The 24,243-nt window shown below is 51.5% G+C and overlaps 2 protein-coding genes across 3 annotated transcripts; one reads left to right on the top strand and one right to left on the bottom strand.

Annotated features, from left to right (window-relative positions):
- On the top strand, positions 1 to 24,243 carry LOC309837108 (zinc finger and SCAN domain-containing protein 22-like). Its single transcript, XM_082677464.1, is given in 4 exon segments — positions 1 to 116; positions 3,261 to 3,493; positions 3,495 to 3,714; positions 24,155 to 24,243. Coding segments are annotated over 4 exon segments (594 nt in total). The 5' UTR covers positions 1 to 13; the 3' UTR covers positions 24,193 to 24,243.
- On the bottom strand, positions 15,390 to 19,802 carry A1BG (alpha-1-B glycoprotein). Of its 2 annotated transcripts, none has more exons than XM_082677028.1 (7): positions 19,600 to 19,802; positions 19,236 to 19,514; positions 18,490 to 18,762; positions 17,916 to 18,212; positions 17,005 to 17,301; positions 15,938 to 16,218; positions 15,390 to 15,579 (listed from the first exon to the last, which is right to left on the bottom strand). In XM_082677028.1, the coding sequence occupies exons 1-7, from the start codon at positions 19,664 to 19,666 to the stop codon at positions 15,547 to 15,549; spliced, it is 1,527 nt and encodes a 508-aa protein (XP_082533154.1). In that variant the 5' UTR covers positions 19,667 to 19,802; the 3' UTR covers positions 15,390 to 15,546. The 2 variants fall into 2 exon arrangements, with proteins under 2 accessions (XP_082533154.1, XP_082533155.1); XM_082677029.1 differs by having other exon boundaries at positions 15,413 to 15,579; positions 15,931 to 16,218.

The following is a 24,243-nucleotide window of genomic DNA, read 5'->3' as shown; positions in this document are numbered from 1 at the left end:
CCGACACGCGCAGATGGAGAGCGAGGGGCTGACCCCGAGCCGCGCGTGGACCGACAGACGGACAGACCGAGTGTGGAACTCTGTTCCAGTGCGGGGCCTGCTGACTGACCAGTTGTGTGAGTGTCTGGTTGTGTTTCTGTGTCTGACTCGTTTTGCTGTGTTTCTGACTGACAAGCTGGGAGCGTGTGGTCGGCTGATAGGATGTCTGACTGACCTGATCAAGTGTGCGACTGACAAAGAAGTTGTTTGAGATTTTGTCGGAGGGTTGTGTGTTGTTGTGCGTGAGAGGGTGTGTCTGTGACTGACTGTGATTTCAGGCGTAACCGAGAGTCTGTGTATGTGACTGGCTGAGACAGTGACTGATGATTATGAATGACTGGCGATGCTGTGAGCTCCTGTGTTTATTGGACTGACTATGAGTGACACTGAGAAAGTTTGGGTGCAGGGGTGTATTTTGGGATATGACTGACAGACTATGCCTGAGGTAGGGTGTATGCATGGAACTATGTGATTGACTGGGAATTGTCAGGGGGACTATATTTGGATGATTTGCAGGGAGTTTACCAAGTATGTGACAGAGAATTTGTCTGCAGCTGAAATTATGTGACCTGCAGTCACCCAGCTGAGTTGATGTCCACTAGCACCTTCTGTGGCCTTAAGCCTGGCAGGGACTGTGGAGTCATCAGATTGGGCATCTACTGCATGTCTGCTGTGTGCCAGGCCTGTTGTCAGGTCGGGTACAGGAAAGAGCAAGAAATGAAAGAACTGCTCTCCTAAGTTGGTTGAGCAGCTGTGGACAGCGGACCTCGACCTGATGTGAGGTCAGCACGTTGGGGGTGAGCTGATCATGGTTCACGTCCCTGTGTCTCAGAGGCTGTCCTCAGGGATTTTCCAAAACAGCAGTTTCAGGGGTACAAAAGGGAGCTTGGAAACTGTCGCTGTATTTATTGTCAATCCTGCCACCCCTGTACCCACTCCTCTGAACAATGATTCCCTGCCTCAAACTCCGCCTTTCCTGGTCCCTCCATTTTCTCAGCACCTGTTCACTGTGCACTTGCTATAGGCACTGCGGCTCCAGCATGCCCAGTGTCTCTGGGGAAACAAGGTTAGAACACAGAGCTGGGGGAGAATGACCCGGGGCACTCAGAAGGATACTTAGCCTGCTTTCAGGTGCTGGGACGGCTCTTGGAGAAGATGACAGCTAAAGTGGGGCCTGGAGAACTAGGAGAAATTGCTCAGGTGCAGAGGGGGATTTTAGGACAAGAGAGTAACAGGGACAAAGGAATTCAGGAATTGGGATAATGGCAAAGGCAAGGTTGCAAGAGGCCCAAGTAAGCTTTACAGTGGAGTTAGGGGCTAGAGCACAGCTTTGCCAGAAATCACCAGCTGCCACTGAAAGGTTTCAGGATTGAGGTCTTGTTTTATTCGTGCTCACTTCTCCCTGTGCTCAAGGTCGTGGCTTCAGTGCCAACAGTTGTTATCTGTTATTTTGCTAATTAGATCTTAGCAGGTGTAAAGTGATATCTCATTGTGCTTTTTTTTTTTTTGCGGTACGCGGGCCTCTCACTGTTGTGGCCTCTCCCGTTGCGGAGCACAGGCTCCGGACGCGCAGGCTTAGCGGCCATGGCTCACGGACCCAGCCGCTCCGCGGCATGTGGGATCTTCCCAGACCGGGGCACGAACCCGTGTCCCCTGCATCGGCAGGCGGACTCTCAACCACTGCGCCACCAGGGAAGCCCTCTCATTGTGCTTTTGATTTGTAATTCTCTGGTAGCTGATGATGTCGATCGTCTTTTCATGTGCTTGTTGACCGTTTGTATATCTTCTTTGGAGAAATATCTAGTCAAATCCTTTGCCCATTCTTTAATTTGGGATTATTTGTCTTTTTATTATGGAGTTGTTCTAGATACAGGTCCCTTATCGGATATATGATTTGCAAATATTTTCTCCCATTCTGTGGGCTGCCTTTTCACTTTTTCTTTTTCTTTCTTTTTTTTTTTTTTTTTGCCTTGTCACACAGCTTGCACGATCTTAGTTCCAACTCCTAACCACTGGACTGCCAGGGAATTCCTCTTTTCACCTTCTTGATGGTGTCCTGCAAATCACAAAGGTTTTTAATTTTGATGAAGTCTAGTTTATCTATTTCCTCTTTTGTCACTTACCTAAGATGGCTCTGCATTATTTTTGAGTGTGTGTGGAATACTGACCACAAAACCACACACTGGGTCACAAACCAAGTCTCAAATCAGCAAATATCAAAGGATTAAAATTGACCAAAGCACATTTGCTGAGCACAACAGGGTTAATCTGGAAATCAGTAATAAAAAGACTATCAGAGGGCTTCCCTGGTGGTGCAGCGGTTAAGAGTCTGCCTGCTGATGCAGGGGACACGGGTTCGTGCCCTGGTCCAGGAAGATCCCACATGCCGCAGAGCGGCTAGGCCCGCGAGCCATGGCCGCTGAGCCTGTGCGCCCGGAGCCTGTGCTCCGCAACGGGAGAGGCCACAACAGTGAGAGGCCCAGTTACCGCAAAAAAAAAAAAAAAAAAAAAAAGTATCAGAAAACTCTGAATTGTTTGGAAATGAAGCAGCAGAGTCTAAGTAACCCACGGTTCAGGAAGAAACCAAAAGAGAAATTAGAATATATTTTTAACTAAATGATAATGAAGATGCAAAATCAAACTTGTGGGTGTACAGCTAAAGCTATGTTTATAGGGAAATTTATAGCCTGAAATACATGTATTAGAAGAGAAGAAAGGCTGAATGTCAGTTGTCTAAATATTCACCTCAGAATCTACAAAATAATTAGCAAATAAAGTAAGGGAATGCCCCTGTGGCTCCCAGGGGAGTGGGGTGTGTGTGTGAGATAGAAGACAGACCCACTCTGTGTGGAAGGAGCATAGGTCTGAAGCAGACTGACCATGGGGTCAGGCTACTGGGGTTTGTAGCTCAGCAACCGCCCTTCCTTTCAGTATCTGGGAAACTTTGAGCAAATCTTTTTCTCCTGTCTGTCTGTCTTTATACCATATAATGAGAGAAAGCTCCCACCTGAGTTTGTTGTGAGTTTTAAACGAGTTACTATATGCAAGCATTTAGAAAGGTGCTCAGCACCAAATGGGCGCTGCCCTGATTATTTTGATCATCTGTGACTCTGTGAGAGTGAGTCACATCTCACAGGCCCCAAGCCCACATCTGCCCTACTCGGCAGCCACAAGGCAGGGCGCCAAGTTCACAGGATAACCAAGTTTTGATCTTCCTGCAGACCCATTTCCAAGGCTCCAGCCATCCCATATCTCACTGGAGGTCTGCTGCCCAATGGCCATCCCCAAGAGCCTTGTGAGCCCGGTGCCCTGGGAACAGGATGACTTTCTCCAAGTGAAGGTCGAGCATGAGGAGGCCAGCTTCTCTCAGGTCCAGGAGTCTAACTTTGGCCACACCTCCCACCCTGAGGCTGCCTGTCTGCGCTTCCGACACTTCTGCTATGAGAAGGCATCCCAACCCACGTGAGGCGCTGGCCCGGCTCTGTGAACTCTGCCGCCAGTGGCTGCGGCCCGAGGTGCGCTCCAAGGAGCAGATGCTGGAGCTGCTAGTGCTGGAGCAGTTCCTGGGCGCGCTGCCCCCCGAGATCCAGACTTGGTTGCGGGCTCAGTGCCCCGAGAGTGGCGAGGAGGCTGTGGTGCTCGTGGAAGACCTGACTCAGGCACTGGACAAGAGAGGTGAGGGGGTGACAGGCAGGTGCTCATGGCACACGGGGCAAAGCCTGGACTGGAATGTTGGGGGTGCAGGTTTGCACTTGGGGGCACTCACCCAAACCCTCACACACTGGGTTAAGCAGGTCTGTTTTGACTGCCAGTGACCAAAAGCCCAGCTCAAACTGACGGAAGCCAAGGAGGGAGGTTTCATGGCTGTGTATCAGGAGTTCAGGTGACGGCATCAGGATTCTCTCCTTCTCCTTTCTTTCTCAGTTGAGTTTTCCTACGTTAGGTTCATCTTTAAGTAGCTTCTGTCCCCAAGGGAGACACAGTTGGCCCAGCAATCTCATGCTTGTGCCTTATCAATGTAGAAACCTCATGGGGAGAACAGCGAAAGATCCCTGAGCTGAGCCTCACTGAGCTGAGCTTCACTGAGCTGGTCGGGGTCTTGTGCTTGTCTTTGACTGACCAAAACCCCAGGGACTGATGTGAGCAAGGGAAGTTCCCCAAAGGAAAACCAGGATGCTGCTATCAGATAAGGGAGCTGGATGCTTGGGGCTGGGGAGGGGGCAGAAACGCCGTGTGTCCCGATGCACCCCCTTGGAGCCCTCCCTATGCTGACCTCCAGCATCTGGGTGAGACAGACCTGCCCCAGGCCAGAGTGGGCACCATTGCTTAGAGACCCACTCAGGTGTCGCAGCTCAGGGAGACCCGATGGGACACCAGGAGGACCCAGCCCCACCTGATGGGAGCGTTTGGTGGGGTGGGTGTACCAGCACCAGGGCGGAGGTCGTGGGCAGGGAGACCATGGAGTTTGGGCTCAGAAGAATCATCGAGGCTTGGTACGTCCAACCACTGCTCTGCCGCCTCCTGGCCGTGTGTTTCTTTTGTGCCTCAGTTTCCCTGTCAGTAAAACGGGGATTGTAGTCCTAATACTTACCTCAGTGTCATCGAGAGGTGTGAACAAGGCAGTCTATGCGGCCTGTGAAACGGTGCCTGCACGAATCAGACACGTGGTAACTGGAGCTGTTAGGAAAATTTGCTCCCTGAGAAACGAACCTTTCTGAAAGAGCTTGTCAGATGCGCTCCCTTGGCCCCATCAGCTATGCCGAGACACGGACTGGGTAGGAGGGAGGGCGCAGCCCCACCCTTCTGTAGGGTCAAGAGAGTCTTCAGGGAAAATGCAAAATGGCACTGAAACAGCAAGAAAGAACCACACTCCAGGCAGAGGGACTGGTGAGAGGCAGAGGCCCCTTGGGTATGGTATGCACTGGTGCATTCTGGGAAGAGCAGGTGGTGCAGTGTTTCTGGAATAGAGGAAAAAAGGGTGGTCGGGACCCAGCATGTGGCTAGGGAGGTGGAGGAACTTAGGGAACACCTGTGGGTCTAGAGGAGGAGGAGATTCTAGAGCTAAAATCCCAACTTGACCACTAGCTAACTGTGTGACCTTGTACAAGTTACTCAACCTCTCTGAATTAGTCATGTGGTCTTGTACCAATTACTTAAGACCTCCCCTCAGCTGGGCCTCAAGTTTCCTTGCCTGAAACCCAGTTGTCAAAGTGCCCCTTTTTTTTTTTAAAGCATGGATCATTCTTTTTTTTTTTAATTTAATTAATTAATTTATTTATGGCTGTGTTGGGTCTTCGTTTCTGTGTGAGGGCTTTCTCTAATTGCGGCAAGTGGGGGCCACTCTTCATCGTGGTGCGCGAGCCTCTGACTATCGCAGCCTCTCTTGTTGCAGGGCACAGGCTCCAGACGCGCAGGCTCAGTAATTGTGGCTCACGGGCCTAGTTGCTCCGCGGCATGTGGGATCTTCTCAGACCAGGGCTCAAACCCGTGTCCCCTACATTTGCAGGTAGATTCTCAACCACTGCGCCACCAGGGAAGCCCAAAGTGCCCCTTTCTGAGAGCAGAATGAAGCTGAAACGAGGCAATGGGAGTTACCCATTGCACTTGGAGCCGAGCACAGAACAAGAGCCTAACAGTGGCCAGCAGCCCTGGGAGGCAAGCAGAATAGCATCCCCCTCTTGCAGATGAGAAAACTGCGGCCCAAACAAGGGCAAGACTACCCAACCCTTGGAGCTGGCGAGCGGCAGAGCTGGGGCCCCATTGTGGACTTAACCAGCAGTTATTCCGGCCACCCCCCCACTTCCTGGAATCTGTCCAGTAAACGATGTCCAGTCAGGCGTCCTAAGGTGCACTGTGTACCCGTCAAGGGCAGGTCCGTTCAGGAATGCTTCTACCTCGTACACAAGCCAATCTCCAGCTGCCGCTCAGCCATGCTCTACCTTCACAGCACATTATAAAGAGCAGGCCTCAGGCTTCCCGGGGGCTCAGGGAGGCCCGGTGGAGGCATCACCCACCCACCCACACCAGCAGCTGTCTACTTGGGGTTCAAGGTAGAGTCTACTGCATCCTGGATTGATTCCCTCATTCAGCCAGTATTTACTGAGCATCTGCAGATGCATCCAGGTCCAGGTGGCACGGACAGAGCTCAGGCCTGCCCAAGGGAGCAGGCACATAGGCGCCTGGCGTGCTCGCTCTCTCACTCTCTCCCTCACTCTCTTTCAGATCCATTCAACCTCAGGGTTTTCCTCCTGACACTTGTGACAAAATCAGGAGCCTTAAAGAATGGAGAGTTTGCAGTGGGTGGTTTGAGGAGTGGATGGAAACATGTGATGCAGGTTTTTGTTTTTTCTTAATTGAAGTATAGTTAATTTACAATGTTGTGTTAATTTCTGCTGTACAGCAAAGCGATTCAATTATACACGTGTATACATGCTTTTTTATATATATAAATTTATTTGTTTGTTTATTTATTTATTTTTGGCTGCATTGGGTCTTCATTGCTACGCGCAGGCTTTCTCTAGTTGTGGAGAGCAGGAGCTACTCTTCGTTGTGGTGCGTGGGCTTCCATTGCGGTGGCTTCTCTTGTTGCGGAGCACAGGCTCTAGGCGCACGGGCTTCAGTAGTTGTGGCACGTGGGCTCAGTAGTTGTGGCTCGCGGGCTCTAAAGCGCAGGCTCAGTAGTTGTGGCACACGGGCTTAGTTGCTCCTCAGTATGTGGGATCTTCCTGGACCAGGGAACAAACCCATGTCCCCTGCATTGGCAGGTGGATTCTTAACCACTGCGCCACCAGGGAAGTCACATACAATCTTTTTAAAATTCTTTTGCATTATGGTTTATCCCAGAATATTGAATATAGTTCCCTGTGTTATGCAGTAGGACCTTGTTGTTTATCCATTCTATATATAATAGTTTGCATCTGCTAATGCCAAACTCCCAGTGATATCATATGGTATTTGTCATTCTCTTTCTGACTTACTTCACTTAGTATGATAATCTCTAGGTGCATCCATGTTGCTGCAAATGGCATTATTTCGTTCTTTTTTATGGCTGAGTAATATTCCATTATTATTGGTATGGAATACCAGTATATTCAGTATATATAATACCAGATGTGGTATATATGTACCACATCTTCTTTATCCATTCATCTGTTGATGGACATTTAGGTTGCTTCCATGTCTTGTCTATTATGAATACAGCTGCTATGAACATAGGGGTATCTTTTTGAATTATAGTTTTGTCTGGATATATGCCCAGGAGTGGGATTACAGGATCATATGGCAACACTATTTTTAGTTTTTTGAAGAACCTCCACACTGTTTTCCATAGCGGCTGCACCAATTTACATTCCCACCAACAGTATAGGAGGGTTCCCTTTTCTCCACACCCTCTCCAGCATTTCTTATTTGTAGAGTTTTTGATGATGGCCATTCTGACTGGTGTGAGGTGATATCTCATTGTAATTTGGATTTACATTTCTCTAATAATTAGCGATGACAAGCATCTTTTCATGTGCCTATTGGCCGTCTGTGTGTGTGACGCCGGTTTTGATGGTGTGGGAGGACAGCACTGTGCCCTTTTGTCATCCAAGACACCAAATGAGAAACTCTCCTTTGGAAATGGGGCCAAATATCAGGAGTGGCCCACATCTCCCCTTTCAGAGTGAGGCCAGGGCCCAGCAGAGAGGGGAGGCCTGGTATGGAAAAAGTGGTGACACTGTGGTTCAGATTGTTGCAGGCTGGTGCTGGGATCTGAGCTCTCAGAGGCGAGCTGTAAGCAGAGCAATTCGGACGAGTCAGGGCCACTGAAACCCTGGTAGGAGAGCTTTCCCCAGGACCCACCTTTGGTGATGTCTGCGAACCTGAGGGCAGCTCAGAGAGGCAGGCCGGACTCTCGGCGAAGATGTGGACAAAGTCTGTCACCCAAGAGATGGATTTCAGGAAAACTTCAGGGCCTCACAAGGGTGCCCTCACAGACCAGCCCGGCTGTGAAGCTGGTGCTTTGGGGGACAGTCCCAACATGTGGCCAGACTTCACCTCCCAAGAGGAGACTCCTTCCAGAGAGAAAGTGGATCCACTGGATGGTTATGGCACAGAGCCTCCAGGCACGTACTTGGGGAGGAAGCCCTCCAAGGGTGGTGAGTATTGGAAGACGTTCCGGAGCCCCTTGGCCCTGGAGGCCCACCGGAAGAGCCATGCTCGGAAGATGCCCCACACCTGCAGTGAGTGTGGGAAAGCCTTCAGCCGGAGTGCACACCTGGCCCAGCACCAGGTGGTCCACACAGGGGCCAAGCCCCATGAATGCAAGGAGTGCGGGAAGGCCTTAAGCTGGCTCACCCACCTGACCCAGCACCAGAGGATCCACACCGGGGAGAAGCCCTGTGTGTGCGAGGAGTGCGGCAAGGCCTTCAGCCAGAGCACCCACCTGACCCAGCACCTGCGCATCCGCACAGGATAGAAGCCCTACAGGTGCTACGCCTGTGGCCGAGCCTTCAGCGACTGCTTGGCTCTGATCCAGCACCTGAGAATCCACTCCGGAGAGAAGCCCTATCAGTGTCAGGTTTGTCCAAATGCCTTTGCACAGAGCTCGTCCCTCATCGAGCACCAGAGGGTCCCCACGGGGGAGGAGCCCTACAAGTGCAGCGACTGTGGGAAGGCCTTCAGCCGCACCTCAGCCCTCATGGTTCACTTGTGGATCCACATCACCGTCCTGCAGTGCCCGAGGAAGCCTCCCCACAGTGGCACAGCATCGAAGAGAAACCTGAGTTCTGAAAGAGCTGGGAGGGACGGGGTGGGTGACTGCTGAATCCCCCCAAATGACCAGATGCTAAAGGGCAAACTCTGGGGCTGTCCGGGAACAGCTCTTCATTCTGGGACCCAGATGGAGGCCCCTGATGAACATAAAGCTATTCAGGTCATCTGGCGAAGCTTCTAGAAGGCTCCTGCTGCCCTCCATACCCCACTCAAGCCCATCTCAGAGAGAGGACAGCTGAGCTGAGGATGTGGATTGCTCCTCAGAGCCAAAGCAGTCAGGGTCAAGTTGCTCTCAGGACTCAGTGGTCCCTGGATGCTTGGGGCGGGGAGGCTCCAGCTTCACATTCCCACATGGCATCTCTTCTTGCCTGTTCCTCTCCCACGCAGCCCAGGAGGGACACCTGCCCGTGCCCACCTCTGTGCCTTCACACATGCTGTTTCCCTCCACCTGTTCACGTCTGACTCCAAGGCCAGCTTGTGAGGCTGCCTTTTCCAGACCCTCAGCCTCTATCGCATTTTCTGTGTCCTGAGCGTACGGCTGGCCACTTGCCCGGCATCCGTTTCTCCCTCCCTTCTCCTTCCACATCCCACCAGTCGTCAGCCCTGTTGGTTTTACTTACAACCACCTCTTCTCCATCTTCTCCACCTTTGTTACCTTATGCGAGCCCACATCACCTGTCACCTGGATTCCAGCAGGGGTCTCCTTCCTGACCCCTTCCTGCTTTCATTACACACACATACACACACCACACACATCCCAGACCACACATCTACACAGACCGCATACATACACACACCACACACATACACACACCACACACATACACACACCACACACATCCCACATACCACACACATCCCAGACCACACACATACACACACCACACACATCCCAGACCACACACATACACACACCACACACATCCCAGACCACACACATACACACACCACACACATCGAAGGCCACACATCTACACACACCACGTACATACACACAGCACACACATACCACACACCACACACATCCACACAGCACACACATACCACACACATCCCAGACCACACACATACACACACCACACACATCCCAGACCACACACATCACACACATCCCAGACCACACACATACACACACCACACACATCCCAGACCACACATCTACACACACCACACACATCCCAGACCACACACATACACACACCACACACATCCCAGACCACACACATACACACACCACACACATCCCAGACCACACATCTACACACACCACACACATCCCAGACCACACACATACACACACCACACACATACACACACCACACACATACACACACCACACACATCCCACATACCACACACATCCCAGACCACACACATACACACACCACACACATCCCAGACCACACACATACACACACCACACACATCCCAGACCACACACATACACACACCACACACATCCCAGACCACACACATACACACACCACACACATCACAGACCACACATCTACACACACCACGTACATACACACACCACACACATACACACACCACACACATCCCAGACCACACACATACACACATCACGCACATACACACACCACACACATACACACACCACACACATACACACACCACACACATAACACATACCACACACATCCAAGACCACACACATACACACACCACACACATCCAAGACCACACACATACACACACCACACATACACCACACACACACCTCACACACACCACACACACCACACACACACACACACACACACACACACACACACACACCATTGTTTTCTTTTCCACACCAGCTTCCAGCAGGCTCTTTCCACAGCCCGAATCTGATTGTATCTCTCCATGTGGGAAGCTCTCCACTGCATCACCTTCCACAGCAAAGCTTCCTGAATGGGTTACAAGTTTGCCAAGATATAAGCTGCTTTGGGTGCCAAGCCGTCTCTCCAGTTACCTTCCTGTGTGTGTAGGAATACTGTCATTTTTCTGTGTGTGCAGTGAAGATGGTTTCAAAGTCCTGCCCTGTGGGATAAACCTCAGATCCGTCATCTGCTGTTCACGGTCATCCATGACTGGCCCCCAGCCTTTGTCTCCCGTGGCCACACCTCCCACACACCAGCCACACGGAACAACGTGCGATTCCTGAAGAAGCCACCCTTTTTCCCGCGAACGTGCCTTTGTGCCTGTGCCTGGAACCCACCTCTCTTCTTCCCTCCAAGATGTTTCCAGTATCCCTCCCCAGCCACCTCAGACAGACTTCAGCTTGCCCCCTCTGCTTCCAGAGTGCCCCCCCCTTACTCCTCTTAAGCCTCCTACCATATTATATGTACTCCTTACAGAGCTTGGACACTGTGTTTCCCAAGGACACGGTGAGCTTCCAAGAGCAGGGGCCATGTCTTATTCTCAGTATCCACAGCACACAGGGCAACGGGCCCTGACCCATGGCTGCTGAATGCATGACTGACGCCTTCCCGGAGGCGGTCACCACGCCGCACCCTACGTCGTCCTTGTAGATGTTTACGTGGCTCTCTCCCCCGCGCCAGCTGTGGGCCCTACAGGGCAAAACAATCCAGTTTCTCCAGGGCCCCAGCACTCAGACCAGCCTGGCACGCAGCAGCCTCAATAAAATGTTCCTGTATTGAGTCCACCCTTTCCATGGCCCCAGAGCCCCCCTGGTGCCGTGGGCTCTGGCAGCCAGCATCCTGTCACTGCTCTCTGCCTTCTCTCACAATGCTGTATCCCTGTCCCTCTTGCAGGGTCCATGTCTGTAACTGGATATCGCAGCCTCTGTTCCTAACTGCCAGGGCGTCAGCCTTCTTTCCTTTGTTTCTCTGATGACCCCATCACGTGTGAACCATCTGACACACCCCATACTGTTGTGTACTGGTCATCGTCACCATCTCTCCCTGTGTTTCTCCCTCCGTATTGGATTCGTTCCTTCTGTGTCATGAGTAAACAAAGACCGACCGAAGTGGGTGGTTCAGAACAGGAAGGCTGAGACCCAGGGAGACGGAGATCTTGTGTCAGCATCTCTGAGAGAGTCCCAGGTACACCTAGACACAGGTCGCCTTCCACACAGAGTGCGGCCAAGGCCGAGAGACTGAGAAAGTTGACAGATGTGGGGGGAAACTCAGAGGCAAGAGATGCATGTTCCCAGTGCCCCCAGGCCTCCAACAGGCTGCAGGGAGTGGCCCTGAAGTTAGGCTGCTTTGGGGGCGTCGGATAAGTGACCTCCCTGAACCTCAGTGACCTACTCAGCCTGGAAAGAGGGGATGATCAGATGTGCTTGGATCTTCCTGGATCTTCCATCCAGGAAGATCCCACATGCCACGGAGCGGCTAGGCCTGTGAGCCATGGCCACTGAGCCTGCGCGGCCGGAGCCTGTGCTCCACAACGGGAGAGGCCACAACAGTGAGAGGCCCGCGTACCGCAAAAAAAAATAAAAATAAAAAAAGATGACGTAATAGTTTGAAACCAGGCAGGTTTTAACAGCCTTGTTATAGGACAGAATCACAGTGAGAGACTCATGAAACCATAAGTATAGTTGGAAATGAAATCACATTCTTTGTGATGATGGTGGAAAGAATATTTGAAGAAATAATGGCTGGAAACTTTCCCAATTTGGCAAAAGGTATAAACTTACAGGTTCGGAAAGCTCAGTGAACCCAAAACAGCAGAATCTCAAAGAAATCCATGCCCAGACACATCCTAATCAAAGCTGAAAACTAAAAACATTTCAACTTTTTGAAAGCCGCCTGAGAAAAACTATGCCTCACATAAAGATTAATACAAAAGATCATAGATTTCTTTTTTATTTATTTAGCTGCGCCACGTCTTAGTTTCACAGGATCTTCGTTGCCTCGTGCGGGATCTTTAGTTGTAGCATGCTGGATCTAGTTCCCTGATCACAGATTGAACCCAGGTCCCCTGCATTGGGAGCGCAGAATCTTAACCGCTGGACCACCAGCGAAGTCCCGTAAGATCATAGACTTCTTATCAGAAATCATAAAGGCCAGAAGGCAGGGAAACAACATTTTTAAAGTGCTGAGAAAAAGAACTGTCAGTCCGAATTCTATATGCAGTGAAAATGCACTTCAAGAATGAAAGCAGGGGCTTCCCTGGTGGCGCAGTGGTTAAGACTCTGCCTGCCAATGCAGGGGACATGGGTTGCAGCCCTGGTCCGGGAAGATCCCACATGCCACAGAGCAACTAAGCCCGTGAGCCAGAACTACTAAGCCCACGTGCCACAACTACTGAAGCCTGCAGGCCTAGAGCCCGTTTTCCACAACAAGAGAAGCCACCACAAGGAGAAGCCCGCGCACCACAATGAAGAGTAGCCCCCACTCGCCGCACCTAGAAAAAGCCTGTGCGCAGCAACGAAGACCCAGTGCAGCCAAAAATAAATAAATAAAATGAATTAAAAAAAAAAAAAGGAAAGCAAAGTAAAGACATCCTCAAGTGAAGCAAAACTAAGACAGTCTGTTGCAAGCAGGCCTGCACTAAAAGCAATGCCACAGGGACTTTAGATTGCTTACATTAAGATAAGGATGATGGTGGAAAGTAAAATTGATGACATTTTCTGGTAGGGTTTTCAGTGTATGTTAACGTGGTATATATGACAACTGCAGCATAAAGAGAGGGGGGTATCAAAATTCATTCAGTGACATATTTGAGATTTGTACATTTTACTGTATATAAATTATATCTCAAAGAAAACCATTAGTGTACAAGATTTTTTAAAAAATTTAAAGAGGAAAATAAAATAAAAATAAATAAATAAATAAATAAAAATTTAAAGAGGGGAGGATAAAGAGACCTATATAGTGATAAAGTTTCTAAATCCCACTTTAAGTGGTAAAATATTAATTCTAAGTTGACTGTGAAGAGTTAAGTATGCATACTGTAATCCTTAGAGAAATCCCTAAAAAAGACTATACAAAGAGATGATCAAAAACTCAGTAGATGAATTAAAATGGAACCTGAGAAAAAATAACCCAAAAGAGGGCAGGAAAGGGGAAACAGACGGATAACAGAAGGAACAAACAGAAAAGAAAAAGGTGGACCAAAACCCAAGCGTATCCATTGTTACATGTAAATAGTCTAAACATACCAATTAAAAGGAATTTTTTAAAAAATAAAATAAAAAACCTACTTTAAATATAATGATATAGGTAAGCTTAAGGTAAAAGAGTGGGGAAAGGTATATAATGTGAAAACTCCATCAAAGAATGCTGCAGTGACTATGTTAATATCAAACCAAGTAGACTTCAGAACAAGGAAAATTACCAGGAATAAAGAGAGAAATTACATAGTAATAAAGGGCCAATTCACCAAGAACACAAAACAATTCCAAATATGTATGCATCTAACAACAAAGCCTTAAAATACAGGAAACAAAAACTGGTAGAGCTGAAAGAAAATAACAGGCAAATTCACAATTATACTTGGAGACTTCAACACCCCTCTCTCTAGAATCAGCAGAACAAGAAGACAGAAAATCAATAAGGATACAAAAGAACTGAACAACATATCAACCAACTGGATGTAATGGATGAACTGCCAATAGTCGATCTTTTTTTTATCCACAAAGAAGTAATTTCCCATGATTTAAAGTAACACAAACCTATTTTTAAGCCTAACATTAGGCTGTTACTAATGCTTAACCCCAAAAGTCAATGACCTAAGTTTCCACCTGAAGAAAAGGAAAAAGAAGAAATTAATTCAGAAGTAAGTAGAAGGAAGGGACTAGTAATGATACAAGAAGAGATTCACAAAGTAGAAAAGAGATAATACAAAAATGAGCAAAGCCAAAATGTAGTAAGTTCTTTGAAAAGATTAATGCAGTTGATGAGCCCCTAGTTAAACTGACAGAGAGAGAGGGAGAAGGGACACCACATCAGTCATGAAAGAGGTGACAGCACTACAGACCCTGCAGGCACTAAAAGAATGCAGGAGTGTTACGAGCAACTCCATGCCAGTAAATCAGACCTCTCAGAAGAAATAGGCAAAAACCCAGTTTATCAAGTATTAGTTGATAATGCCAGCCTAATACACAACTGCTGTATGCCAGCATCTCGAGGGCCAAGCTCCAGGCAGGAGCTGGGCAATAGTCCAGGAGGGCGTCGGGTGGGGCAAAGGGGGCTCAGAATCGAGGGACAGTGGGGAAGGACAGGACTCCCACTCCTCCCACAGCTCCAAGTTCTGATGTGGGAGACCTGGCCTCTGGTTGGAGACACAGTCTGGCACCACCACATGGTGGCCACTCAGACTGGGAAGACAGAACTACACAATGCAGCCTCTGAACTGCCTCCCAGTTCAGTCAAGTTCTGTTTGGAGCCTCAAGCTGCCCACCCACACCTGCTGGCGACTGGGCAGAGGTGACTGGGGAGTAGCTTAACGGAAGAAGGCAGAAGAAGGCAGTCTTGAAAGTGGGGGCCCAGAAGCACCCCTACCCTCGGCACCCCTACCCTCAGGATCCAACGCGGAGCCCATCCACCTTCAAGACCCAGGATCCCAGCCCACTTCCCTCGGCTCTGGGACTCCAGCCCCCCTGCATCAGGGCTGCCATTGGCCAAAGGCACATTTTTAAAGTCTGTCTTCACGTTTATTGTTTCCTGGCATGGTTGAGGAAGAGCCATCCCTGCCCTCTCCCCCCAGGGGAAGTCCAGCTTCCAGCTGCAGGAAGAGGGATCAGAGCCAGACTGGAGAAAGGACTTCCCAAGGATACCATCAGCAGCCTGGGTCTGCAGCCGAATCAGCTTCCTAGACAAATTTGACAGAAGAGAAATGCTAGGGAAAGGAGGCTCCCTGGTGAGTCAGAGCAGACCTCACTGAGACCCCCCAGGAAGGAAGTGGCTTGGTCAGCTGCCAGCTAAGACCCCCCCACCACACACACACACCTGGGCCTCCCTACAGGTGCTCCAGCTGGCCAGGCCACTCTCTGCTTTAGGGCCTTTGCCTATGTGGTTCCCTGCCTGCAATTCCCCCCCACGCACCCAGCAGACTAGGCCAGTGTTAGTGCTGGGAGGAGGTGCGGGAAAGGGCACCCCTGTAGGAGGGTAGAATCCGGGCAAAGGCCGAGAGCCTCGATGCGCCCACGGAACCGAGCTCCACCTGCCACCTGGAGCTCCACCGGGTCGCTGAGCTGGGACAGCAGGGAGTGGGCCCAGTTGGAGCGGTAGCCGCAGCTGTAGTTGCCGGCGTGTTGGGGCCCCACGTAGGTCAGCACGAGGTCCGCGGAGGGGTCGGTGGTCCAGGCCACCGCCGAGGGCTCCTCTTCGCCGGACCGTAGCAGCAGGAAGGAGACGTCGGGCACGTGGCCCTCGCAGCGTAGGACAGCATCGCGGCCCGGAGTCACGGCCCCCGTCCACAGGGCCCGGAGCCGCGGCTTGGGCAGGGGTCCTGGGAGAGCAGCGGGTCGGTCAAGTGAAGCCCCTTGCCCCGGGCAGCAGCGGCCCAGCCCCGCTCCGTTGCCAGCCCCCTTCTCCAGCCAAGGTTGCTGGCCTCACACCGTGGTCACTGCGCTGTAACCGTAGTGTCTCCCTGTACACGTCCCCGCACCCCCCAGGCCCGGGCCTTCTCTGAGACTCCCTGGGGTCCCCAGCGAACGGCACTCAGGGCTTCAAGACAGGTGAGGAGAAGGAAGACAGGAGCCAGGGGAACGGGTTCCCGCAGAGGGCACAGCGCAGTCAGTGGTCTGGTGGTGGACCCTGTGCGGGGGGCTCTGCCTGACCTCCGACCCCAGGAGATCCGGATGAGGAAATCAGAGGAACACACAGACCCCAGGGCCGGCGGGGGCTCGGGGAGAATTACAGCTCAGCCCTCCGCCGTGGGCGCCTGGGAGCAGGCAGAGGTGGGGTCATAATCTGACCACAGCCGACAGGCCTGTCGCACAGGGAACCTAAGGCGTGAGCCAGTGCAAAGCCGTTAGCACTCTGAACCCTAAGTTCCGGGTCCTCTCTCCACGACCTCCACCAAAGCGCTACACGTAACCCCGGTTGGAAACAGGCCAAAAGGCTGGGCGTCCCAGGGCCCTGGCGGCCGACCTCGCGCTCCCCTAAGGAACCGCCGACTCTGCGGGCAGGACCGAGGCCCAGAGCGCTTCCCTTCGGCGTCCTGGGACAGGCGGGCACCCTCGTTTTGCGCACGGGCAGAAGGAGGCTCCGGACCAATGTGCCCGCCGCTCACCGTCCACGCGCAGCTCCACGGGCGCGCTGGGCGCGGAGTCCGCGAAGGGCGGCGCCGTGTCTGTGTAGACGCAGCTGTAGTTGGCCGAGTCGACCGCCGAGACGTCGCGCAGCTCAAAGTGGGCCTCCGTCCCCGCGGGGCTCAAGAGACCGTGCACCCGGCGCTGGCCCGCGCCCTCGCGCACCAGGAAGAAGCGCACGCCGGCGCGGGGGGCCCGGCACCGCAGCTGCACCAGCGTCCCCGGCTCGGGACTCAGAGTCGCGGGCTCGGCCGACAGCTCCGGCGCCGGGAGCGTCCCTGCGGGGAGGACGCGACAAGGCTGACGCCCAACGCCGCATCTTTCCGCCGGAAAGAGTGCGCCCCGCTCCCTCTGCTCCTTCCCGGGAGGCCCGCCTGCACCGCCCTGCGTAAAACCGCTCCATCCGCCCGACGTCCCGGCCCTCGTCCTCCTTGGACGCTCACGCACGCTCCTACACTGTTCCTAACTAATTTGTGTGCCCACAAAAATAGACGGGTGTGGGGTCGTGTTTTGTTGGAGGAGCATCCGCGCCCGCCTCCCCCGCCGGCGTCCACTCCTGGGGTTTACGCCCCTGGTCCTTGGCGGGTCCTGCAGCCCCAAACTGGCCACCCTCAACAGAGAGGCCTCGGCGCCCACCCGGACCCCGGAGGCTGGGGGCCCCCGTGCATGTAGCGCCTGCATGGCCAGACTTGCGCGTGGACCCAATTATTCTTCGCGGGGCCACGAGGCTGGGCTCATTTTTCTGTCCTCAGCTGGGGAAACTGAGGCCGGGCAGATGAGTCGGGATTGAGCCCTGGCAGTTACCGGGACCCTTCCCTGGGTCTCTCCTCCCGCTGCCCCGAGGGCAGAGCGCCCCGTCCTCCCTCCCCGCTGCCACATCCCCCAGGCTCACCATCGCTCAGCACCAGCTCGGCGGGCGCGCTGTCCAAGGACCAGAGCGCTAGCTCCTCTGGCAGCCGGTAGCGGCACGTGTAGACACCGCCGTCTCCTGGGGCCAGCGTGTTCAGCTGGAAGAAGACGCGGTCTGGGCTGGTACTGGCCATGGGTACCTGCAGCACGTCCTCGCCCCGCCGCAGCTGGAAGTGCACCCCGCTCAGGGGCGCCACGCAGATGAGAGTCGCGCTCGAGCCGGGGCGTAGGAGCCCGGCAAACCCGCCATTCAGAGTCAGCGTGGGTGGCGGCGGCGTGGCTGCAAGGCAGGGACAGTCACTGGGGCGGCCAGAGTCCCAACCATCCCCGCTGTGCGAGCGTTCCTTGGAGCCCAGCCTCCAGACCTCTTGCCCCGGGAACAGCCTTCCTTGTGGCAAATTCCCACGCCACTATCAAGGCGGGGCAACTGCGTGGCCACTGTTTCCCAGACCCAGTCCTGGACAGGGGTATTCAGGGCCGAGGGTCAGGGTAAAAGCTACTCTGTCTCCAGGAGCCTTCTCCCCCAGGAAGCCCTCTGGGATGGTCCACCCACTCACCCAGCTCCTCTATGGTCACAGTGGCACTGGGCTCCGAGGGGGCGCCTGATGCGTGGGTCCGGTAGCTGCAGCTGTAGATGCCAGCCCGGTGGACTGGGAAGGTGGCCTGCCTGTCCTTTGGGGCCTCAGCCACCTCCAGAAACTTGTCATCACCTTCCCGCCTCAGCAGGAAGGTCACACCGCGAAGTCCCCCGAGGCACAGCAGTCTCGTGTTCAGGCCCGGTGTGATCCAGGGCACGGGTTTGGTTGAGAGCAAGGGTGGGGGCAGGGGCTCTGCGGCGGGGGCGGGGGGTGGGGTGCAGGGGTCATGGGTGGTTCTGCCTGACTTGGAAGATACGGGGCCCCAGCCGGACCTGGACCTCCACACTCATGGAAATGTGAGGGAGCCAGGAGATGGAAGGCATTGGTGGGGGTGGAGGGGTGGAGGGGTGGCGGGACAGGCCGAGACAGGGACAGGGGACTACAAGAGGAAGACGCGTTCAGGGCCCAACTGTGGCCAGGCCTGCCCTAACCGCTTCCTGAGGATTCAGTCATTTATTCCTCACAGCCTTCTAGGGTTGGTACAAACATCACCCTCATTTTACCAATGGGGAAACTGAGGCTCAGAGATGTTACCTGACTTACCCAAGGCCACCAGCCAGTCGGGGAGGGGGCCGGAAGAGAACAGGGAGAGTGAGGAGTGGAGGAAGGGAGGCCTCTCCAGCAGCCTCTCTTCCTGCCTCGAGGCCCGTGAGCCCTCCACTCACCTGCTCCAGTCACCTCCACGAGGTTGCTCAGGCTGCTCCTCCCACTGTCCATGCTGTAGTGGCAGCGGTAGAGGCCCCGGGTGTCACCGGTCACTGCTCCCAGCGGGAATCTGTACTCGGTGGCAGGTGAATGCAGGTGCACCAGTCCCTGGGCCACTCCATCCTTGAAGAGCTGGAACTCCAGGGTCCACAAGGGGCTCTGGCATGTCAGCGTCACGTTGGCCCAGGGTTCCAGCAGCGATTCGGCCTCTGCCCACAGGGTTGGCCTTGTGTCGATGTCTGTGTGGGGATGGGTGTCAGATCTGGGGGCCCAGGCAGGGGTTCACCCCACAGCGCCCACCATGCCCAGGCCCGGCCCACTCACATTGGGCCTCCTCGGTCACTGGGTTCAGGGCGAGACCTGCGGAGACGCACCACCTGTGAGGCCCCATGGCTGTTCATTCCCGCCCCTTATCTGGCCCCGGGGACCCCAGGCAGGACGCCTCATCCCAGAGCAGCAGGAGGGCCACCCGTGCGGACATGGTCAGCCTCACTGCAGCCACAGGAGTGTCTGCCGGGTGATAAGGCCCAGCCAGGGCGGCCGGGAGGGTGGGGTGGGGGGGAGGGCGTGGGGCACTGACCTCGCAGCTCATTCGTATTTCCAGGAAAGCAGGGCTCCAGGGGGTCGGGACAAAGGGCAGATGTGGCCTCAGGAGTCTCAGCTATAGCAACAATCAATAACTGCAGAATGAATAAACTAAATTAATAATAAAGAGTAAAGATAACAAAATAAATGATATAATAACAGCAAAGAATAACAAATGAAGAAAATTAATAATAAATAGTAAATGGAAAAATAATAAGAACATTTTTTAAATAAAAATAAAATTGTGAATTTCCTGCTGGTCCAGTGGTTAGGACTCCACTGCGGGGGGCAAGGGTTCGATCCCTGGTCAGGGAACTAAGACCCTACATGCCAGGCAGTGTGGCAAAAGAAAAAAAAAGAGAGAGAGAGAAAAGAAATACATTAAAATAAAATAAATACTAAACCAAGTAATGTAATAAATAATAACAAATACATTTAAATAATAGTATGGAATCATAGTTAGCAAACAAAATTACCAATAAGTAATAAAATGATTAAAGTGAAAATAATTAATTAATGATGAGAGAAAGGATAAAACACTAAGTATTAAAAACAGATAATGCAATAAATGACAACGAATTAATAAAAGTAATAAAATAATGTTAGAAATAGATAGTATAATAAATAAGAAATACATTAAAGTAATAAACGAATATTTAAATTGATGGTTTGTTTATAAGTAAAATAATTGATAATAAAATAAAAATAAGTAATAAAATTATGAGGCACCTACTGTTGTGGTTCACAGCATTCTGCACATGGACTTGGGCAGTAGGTGGTGTTACTATCAGTTCCATGTTAGGCGTGAAGGAAATGAGGCAGGTGGGGGCCTGTCCTTCTGGCACATTCCCCTCTGCAAGGCCTCTCATCTCCTCCCCCCAACAGCTGAGCAGTACTGGGATCCCCACTCACCCTGGGGCAGGTGAAGGCAGTGGGCAGGGCCCAGGGCAACCCCAAGCCCCACGTGGGCCCACCCGACATGCAGTATTGGAGGTGTGCCGGCCAAGGTGGGATTCGCCTGTGTCTGGATTTTCTACACTTTGCATCATGCAGGCCTCCTGCAGGCGCATCCTGGCTCTTGCCTGGAGCTGTGGTTCCTTCTCCCTCGCTGGTTAATTCCGCAATGTGTGACCCACCATGGATTTGGAGACACATTTGCACCCAGGCCATTCAGTTCAGACCTGTGCTTCCACCCTGGTCCTGTCCCTGTGCTCAGGTTGTGGACAGTTTTCTGAGCTGCCTTTGTCATTTATTGCATTATCCATTTTTAATCGGCAGGCGGACTCCCAACCACTGCGCCACCAGGGAAGCCCTTTACTTATTTTTTAATTTTTGGCTGTGTTGGGTCTTCATTGCTACGTGTGGGCCCTCTCTAGTTGCGGTGAGTGGGAGCTACTCTCTGTTGCAGTTCACGGGCTTCTCATTGCAGTGGCTTCGCTTGTTGAAGAGCACAGGCTCTTAAGTGCGTGGGCTTCAGTATTTGTGGCACCTGGGCTCAGTAGTTGTGGCTCACGGGCTTTAGAGCGCAGACTCAGTAGTTGTGGCTCAAGGGCTTCGTTGCTCCACGGCATGTGGGATCCTCTCAGACCAGGGCTCAAACCTGTGTCACCTGCATTGGCAGGCGGATTCCTAACCACTGCGCCACCAGGGAAGCCCTGTGTTACTTTAAATCATGGGAAATTACTTCTTTGTGGATTAAAAAATCGACTATTGGCAAGTTCATCCATTACATCCAGTTGGTTGATGATGTTGTTCAGTTCTTTTGTAACCTTACTGATTTTCTGTCTTCTTGTTTTGTTGATTCTAGAGAGAGGGGTGTTGAAGTCTCCAAGTATTATTGTGAATTTGTCTATTATTTTCTTTCAGCTCTATCAGTTTTTGTTTCCTGTATTTTAAGGCTTTGTTGTTAGATGCATACATATTTGGAATTATGTCTTCTTGGTGAATTGGCCCTCTATCACTGTGTAATTTCTCTCCCGATAATTTTCCTTGTTCTGAAGTCTACTTGGTTCGATATTAATATAGTCACTGCAGCATTCTTTGACGGAGTTTTCATATTATATACCTTTTCCCACTCTTTTATTTAAGCTTACCTATATTATATTTAAGGGCGGTTTCTTATTTTCTTTTTAAAATATTCATTCTGGCAAATTCTTTTACTTGGTATATTAGACCATTTACATGTAACAATGGATATGCTTGGGTTTTGGTCCACCTTTTTCTTTTCTGTTTGTTCTTTCTGTTGTCCGTCTGTTTCCCCTTTCCTACCTTCTTTTGGGTTATTTCTTTCTCGGGTTCCATTTCAGTTCATCTACTGAGCTTTTGATCATGTCTTTTTATGGTCTTTTTTTAGGGGTTTATCCAGGGATTACAGTATTCATAACTCTTCACAGTGTACTTAAGAGTTAATATTTTACCACTTAAAGTGGATGTAGAAACTTTAGCACTATATAAGCCTCTTTGCCCTCTGCTCTTCAATTTTTTTTAACTTGGTACTCTAATGGTTTTCTTTGAGATATTTATATACAGTAAAATGTTCAAATGTCAAATATGTCACTGAATGAATTTTGATACCCTCCTCTCTTTATGCTGTAGTTGTCATTTATACCACATTAAAACCCTGTGGTATAAATGACATTTCATTGTCAAGGAAACTCTGCCAGACAATGTTATAAATTTTTCTTTCAACAATCATACATATATTAAAGATCGAACATACGCAATCTGTTACTCTTCCTTCATTCCCAAGGTTCAGATTTTCCTTCTGCTATCATTTCCCTTCTGACAAATGCTAAACTCCCTATTTAGCATTGCTTTTAGAACAGGTGTGCTTGCAACAAATTGTCTTGGTTTTGCTTCATTTGAGGATGTCTTTATTTTGTTTTCATTCTTTTTTTTGAAATATATTTTTTATTTACTTATTTGGTTGCACTGGGTCTTAGTTGCAGCACGCAGCCTCCTTAGTTGCAACACGTGGGCTCCTTAGTGGTGGCATGCCAACTCTTAGTTGCAGCATGCATGTGGGATCTAGTTCCCTGACCAGGGATCTAAACCGGTGCCCTGCATTGGGAGCGCAGAGTCTTAACCACTGCGCCACCAGGGTAGCCCCTATTTTGCTTTCTTTCTTGAAGTGTATTTTCATTGTATATTGAATTTGGACTGACAGTTCTTTTCTTCAGCACTTTTTCCCCCCCTTCGGTACGCGGACCTCTCACTGTTGTGGCCTCTCCCGTTGCGGAGCGACAGGCTCCGGACGCGCAGGCCCAGCGGCCATGGCTCACGGGCCCAGCCGCTCCGCGGCACGTGGGATCTTCCCGGACCGGGGCACGAACCCATGTCCCCTGCATCGGCAGGCGGACTCTCAACCACTGCGCCACCAGGGAAGCCCTCTTCAACACTTTAAAAATGTTGTTTCCCTGCCTTCTGGCCTTCATGATATCTGATAAGAAATCTGTGATCTTTTGTATCAATCTTTATGTGAGGCATAGTTTTTCTCAAGCTGCTTTCAAAAAATTTAAATTTTAGTTTTCAGCTTTGCTTATGATGTGTCTGGGCATGGACTTCTTTATGATTATGCTGTTTTGGCTTCACTGAGCCTCCTCATGCCCCCTACATCCACAAGGGTTCTCCCCAGCAGGAAGCTAGAGAGAGAGGGGTTTTGACTGGGCTCACAGCCCTCCTTGCCCATATGGACTGTCTGGTGCTTGATGAAGTTGGACCACCAGCAGAAGCTTTTCCACATGCTTCTCACTCAGACAGTGTCGTAACCAGCCTTCAAGACAGCTGCTAATGACCCTCATCTCCTAGCTTCCACACCCTTGCTTGCATATTCTTCTCTGCATTGAATCAGGGATGGTCTGTGGCACGAATATTATATGGCATGAGTGACAGTGAGCGACCTGGACTCAACTCACTCGCTCTGGGGAAAGTCAACTGCTGTGTCATTGGGACACTCAAGCAGACTTGCACAGCGGTCTGCATAGAGGGACCACCTGCCAACCACACTAGCAGCCAGCCATGTTTGACATAGTGGCTGCTCTGTTGTCAGGGGCCCTGGTGAGTGAGTGGGGGTGAGTGTTGCCCTTGCCAACCCACAATGTATGGTGGAAGTGGGGGGTTAGTTTTAGTGTTTTCAGTCGGTAGGGCATTAGCGTTGTCACTGCAGTGGAGCTGAGCCCACCTGGTCACATTCCTAGGCTCTCTCCAGAAAGACTCCCCTTGTGTTCAGGCTTGATGGAAACTGTTATTACACTTGCATATCAACCGGGTTTCTCTTTGGTTTGAATGTTTTTAGGTCTATCAAGACGACTGATGGGTGTGCATCATCCATGACACACTGACCACACTGGGAGTTTGCCTCCCCATCAGCCCCCTCGTGTCCAC

This window comes from Grampus griseus (assembly GCF_964374135.1).
Source record: "Grampus griseus genome assembly, chromosome: 19".
Lineage (NCBI taxonomy): Eukaryota > Metazoa > Chordata > Mammalia > Artiodactyla > Delphinidae > Grampus > Grampus griseus.
The sequence above is the reverse complement of the archived record's forward strand: the minus strand, read 5'-3'. Positions and strand labels throughout refer to the sequence as shown.

Excerpts from the sequence above, each read along its gene's own strand:
- A1BG (XM_082677028.1), bottom strand. The coding sequence starts at position 19,666 with ATGGGGCCTCACAGGTGGTGCGTCTCCGCAGGTCTCGCCCTGAACCCA. Across the intron at positions 18,763-19,235 it reads CGTGGAGGTGACTGGAGCAG|AGCCCCTGCCCCCACCCTTG; the intron begins GTGAGTGGAGGG and ends CCCCCGCCGCAG. Across the intron at positions 18,213-18,489 it reads TGTGACCATAGAGGAGCTGG|CCACGCCGCCGCCACCCACG; the intron begins GTGAGTGGGTGG and ends CCTGCCTTGCAG.